The following is a 3948-nucleotide window of genomic DNA, read 5'->3' as shown; positions in this document are numbered from 1 at the left end:
TTTTTCGGCTTTGTTCTCAACACGATTTTGATCCCACTTTTAGATCCACATCGTTGTATTGCCCATCTTCAAATGCAAATAACTGTGGCTCACATATCAACACCATCCCAGGCTCAATCATCAGCTTTCCCACTTTTCATGTGAATCCAATGTGATTTCAATCAGCACTCAAGCTGAAGTTTGAGTTCCTTTTATTGTCATGTGTATGAAAAATACAATGAAATGACTGCTGGCATGGCTAATCTTCTTCGATCTTTCTCTGGTTTACTATGTGTGTGTGTGTGCGCATACAGTTTGTACACAGAACGCATGAGAAAATCTGATTGTGTTCTATCACTGTGATTTCACAAGGGTGGCTCAAAGCCTGTTTGTGTGTGTGCGAGTGTGTCCCAAAGCTTCTGCAGCCTTTGTATTCATGCCCATGGTCAAATCTAATTTAGCTCCGTATTTTGATTTTAATCAGTTGAAAAAAATCGATTTTTCTTTTTCACAACTGCACCAAATCCTTGTTTCAGATCAATATTAATGTTTTTGTTCCTGCTGTTCTCGCTGCCATAGTGATAATAAAACGTTTGGTTTTTCACTGTCTGCAGTTCATACACAACAATACTTGTTGTTTTTTTCATTTGTAGCTTGTAAACACTGTGAGATACAGACATCCATCTGAAATCATATCAAATAAAAAAAAACAGAGCACTGAAATCATCAAATAAATTAAATATTTGTCTCAGTAATGCTCCAACAGTGGGATCTTTACATTGTTTTGACTCATCTGTCATTTTAGCATGGGCACGCAGGTAGTTGAAAAATAAAAAACCGCTGACTGATTCTTTACTTCCAGGTCGTATTAACAAAAACACACACATTTTACTATAGATTTACTTGCACCCAAGACAATAATGACAAAGCTGCAACTCAGTTTATTGAGATAAACTGCATAGGCATTAGTTATGTATGGAATGTACTTTAGAATCAGGTTTAAATAATTAAATCTTGTCCACCTTGAATAAGCTCAACTCCATGCTGAGCGCATTCTCAGAGCTTCCAGTACTGAGCTGTTCTGCATCACTGTGACATCGCCTGTGTCTAGAGCATCCAATGAGAGATTATTTTCTGTTTAAAATAATCTCAGAACAACAATGAGCGATGATAGACTGAAGCACCTAATGCTTATGTCTGTGGAATCTGCACTGGTAAAGACATCAAACATGGATGATCTAATGACAGACTTTGCCCAGTTAAGGCCCCGGTGCTACCCTCTGATGGACTAAACAAATAGCAGCCTACAGCACCAGAAGGTAAGAGGATGGAAAGGTCTTCCTCCTCTAATCCGATAAACATTTCTGCTGTGCAAAGAGCAAATAATCGTCTACAGCAGCCTAATGCTGTTTGACGAATAGTAATATTAGTTAACAATTGTTGGCTTTGTCAAAGCGTATGATGTTAGAAGCAAGCAAGTGATCAGATGTGATGTTGGACTGCCTGATGCTTAGCACTCACTGCCTGTTTCATTGGGTGCTGTTGGACTGAACTATAGGAGAAACCTTTTAGACAGGAAACTTGGACTTAAGGTAGCACTTGTTGAAACTGAAAGTATTGCACTGTATGGTTATTGTATGCATGTATTATTACAATCTACTGTATGCCATATTTGCCTTGTTGTTTTGCTGTTTTTCAAACACCCCTTTGTTACTTACTACTGTAGAAATCAGTATGTAATTCAGTGCATGTCTGGATTTTCTGCAAGGTTTAAACAAGTGAATGATAGTTAGACCCGTCTCTGTCCATGGTGCTGAACTATGCGGCAAAATATAGTAAATGCAATGAAAGGCTTTCTCACTACCCTCTCTAAGTTGTGCATTACATGCAATAATTAGTATTTTGAATGTGAGAGAGGGCAATATGTCTGTTAAACCAGTTTTAAATTGCATAGTAGGTCCTTGACATCATGTCAATTTGCCATAACTTGGTTTTTGCCGAAACAATGCGCTTTCCAAACCGTCACAATATTACAGTTACCATGAAACTGTGCAACTTTTTAACTTTTTTGCTTTTGCTAATGTCAGTGTGTATATAGCATATAATGTATGCTGTTAGCGTGAAGCTACAGAAGAGATTGTATTCACCAGAAAAATTGTGCCATTAGGGATTTGTCTAAATGCTTACAAGACCTGAGATTTATGTCCCCCAACGCACACACACACATATCATGAACTTAAATCACACCATAATGGACCAAACAAAATGACAGTAGGCTATGAAAATCTACTTTAGTAGTCAGAATGAACACTTCGACATGGCGTCACCACTCATGAAGATGCCACACTTCTGAAGTGCTGCTGTTGGTTAAATGCTGTATTTGGATTGTTATTAGAGGTTATCTGGATCCTGTCCAAACCTCGCTGCAACAACAGATCACACTATAGGACACTATACAACATAATCATAGGAAGCATCAGGAAAGCTTGCACTGCTTGCTGTTATCTCTAACAACTTTGTCCCCACTATGTCCTGTTTTCTTAAGGTGAAAGTGGAGAATAGAGAGATGAAGACTTTATCCTTCCTCTTCCTCCTCCTCCTCCTCCTCGCCTCAGGAGCCTGTGACGGCGTCAAGTACATCTCCAAGAGGAACTCAGGTAGGATGAACAGCCTTAGTGTTTGTTGTCTACAGTGGCACTCCAAGCTGTGACATTTTGCTGAAAATGAGCATTTCTTTTGTTGAAAGTTCCCAGGCTTGGTCTTTATTGAGGTTTTTGTCTCTTACTGAAATTCCCTTTGTTTTTGTTTTTTTGTTTCAGTTTTTCTCGAATAGAGATATAATGCTACCTCTTGTCTTTTCTCATCTGCTCCTCCTCACTCTTATACTCTTGCTGTCAAATACATGCTCCTGCTCTTATTCCACAACTATTCCCTCCAATCTTGTACTTTCTGATGCTTTGATATTTCTTAACTTGACGCAATGGATATGGACTTCTGTTTTATTCACCATCTTTGCCTTTCTTAGCTAACACATCTCTCCAAACTCTATCTGGGAGCTCAGATAGCTGTCTTCCTCTCCCCTCTCCCCTTTCTGCTGAGGGTGTGTAATGATCAGCCTGTCTGACTGCTGCTGTCATTGTTGTTGCTGTTGTGCTCATTTGTGTATCAACGTCCAGCTGATGACCGATCTGCTGATGGCCTTTTATTTGGGATCGATTTGTTGTGTCTCGCTGATCGGCTTGACAGAGAGAGTTTGATTGGGCTATTGATGTTTGGCATGCGGTCTCAATAATGCTTTGTATGATACTGTATAATGGGTTTAGTATGTGTGACATAGAGGTGAGCTATACATTCCCCCACTTAGCTTTGTTTACATATAGACACATTGTGCTTCAGTTTCCTGCTGCCTTTGTGTTTAAATAGCATCATTCATGAAACACAAAATATCTGATCTGCAGGTTCTGTAATTATAGATATTACCAGCAGCATTTGTAATTTGTGTCATGCACCCCTGCCAAATCCTGAAAGTGATAAAAACACAGAAAATTACTTACAGACTTTTTAGCAAACTCAGGTCATCTAATTATAACAATCCAGTTAGAATTGATTCCCCTGTAATGTAATCCTGTCTCACAGTTTTTCTTGCTTATAAGTGAGAGTGTAGGTCCTGGCTGTATAAATGAGGGAGTTTAGGGCAACCATAACAATCCTTTAGAGGTTCTTTGTAATTACACACACAGAGTCTAAGAATTACATTATAGGGCTTAACGACTACTGTAAAAATACCAGAGTTTTAGTTTTAAAGGGGCCGAAAATGTATTTCTTCAATCAGTTTCTTGCTGAGAGCAATGGGATCCTACTTGAACACTTCTGAGTTTGGCTTTTTGGGTTGTTTTCACATTTCTGGAGTTGTGCTTTTCTCTGTGCTCTGTTTCCTGGTTTGAGGTGGGTGGGGCTCAGTTGGAAAAA

At 39.0% G+C, this 3948-nt stretch overlaps 1 protein-coding gene across 1 annotated transcript in view; it reads left to right on the top strand.

Annotated features, from left to right (window-relative positions):
* Nucleotides 1–2545: 2545 nt before the first annotated feature.
* il1rapl2 (interleukin 1 receptor accessory protein-like 2) overlaps nt 2546–3948 on the top strand; it is a 286063-nt gene continuing 284660 nt past the window's right edge. The window contains exon 1 of the mRNA XM_035668767.1: nt 2546–2636. Within this exon, the coding sequence (XP_035524660.1) occupies nt 2546–2636 (91 nt within the window). The remainder of the gene's footprint in view (nt 2637–3948) is intronic.

This window comes from Morone saxatilis, unplaced genomic scaffold, assembly GCF_004916995.1.
Source record: "Morone saxatilis isolate NCDOM2014 unplaced genomic scaffold, NCSU_SB_2.0 Contig22, whole genome shotgun sequence".
Taxonomy (NCBI): Eukaryota; Metazoa; Chordata; class Actinopteri; family Moronidae; genus Morone; species Morone saxatilis.
The sequence above is the reverse complement of the archived record's forward strand: the minus strand, read 5'-3'. Positions and strand labels throughout refer to the sequence as shown.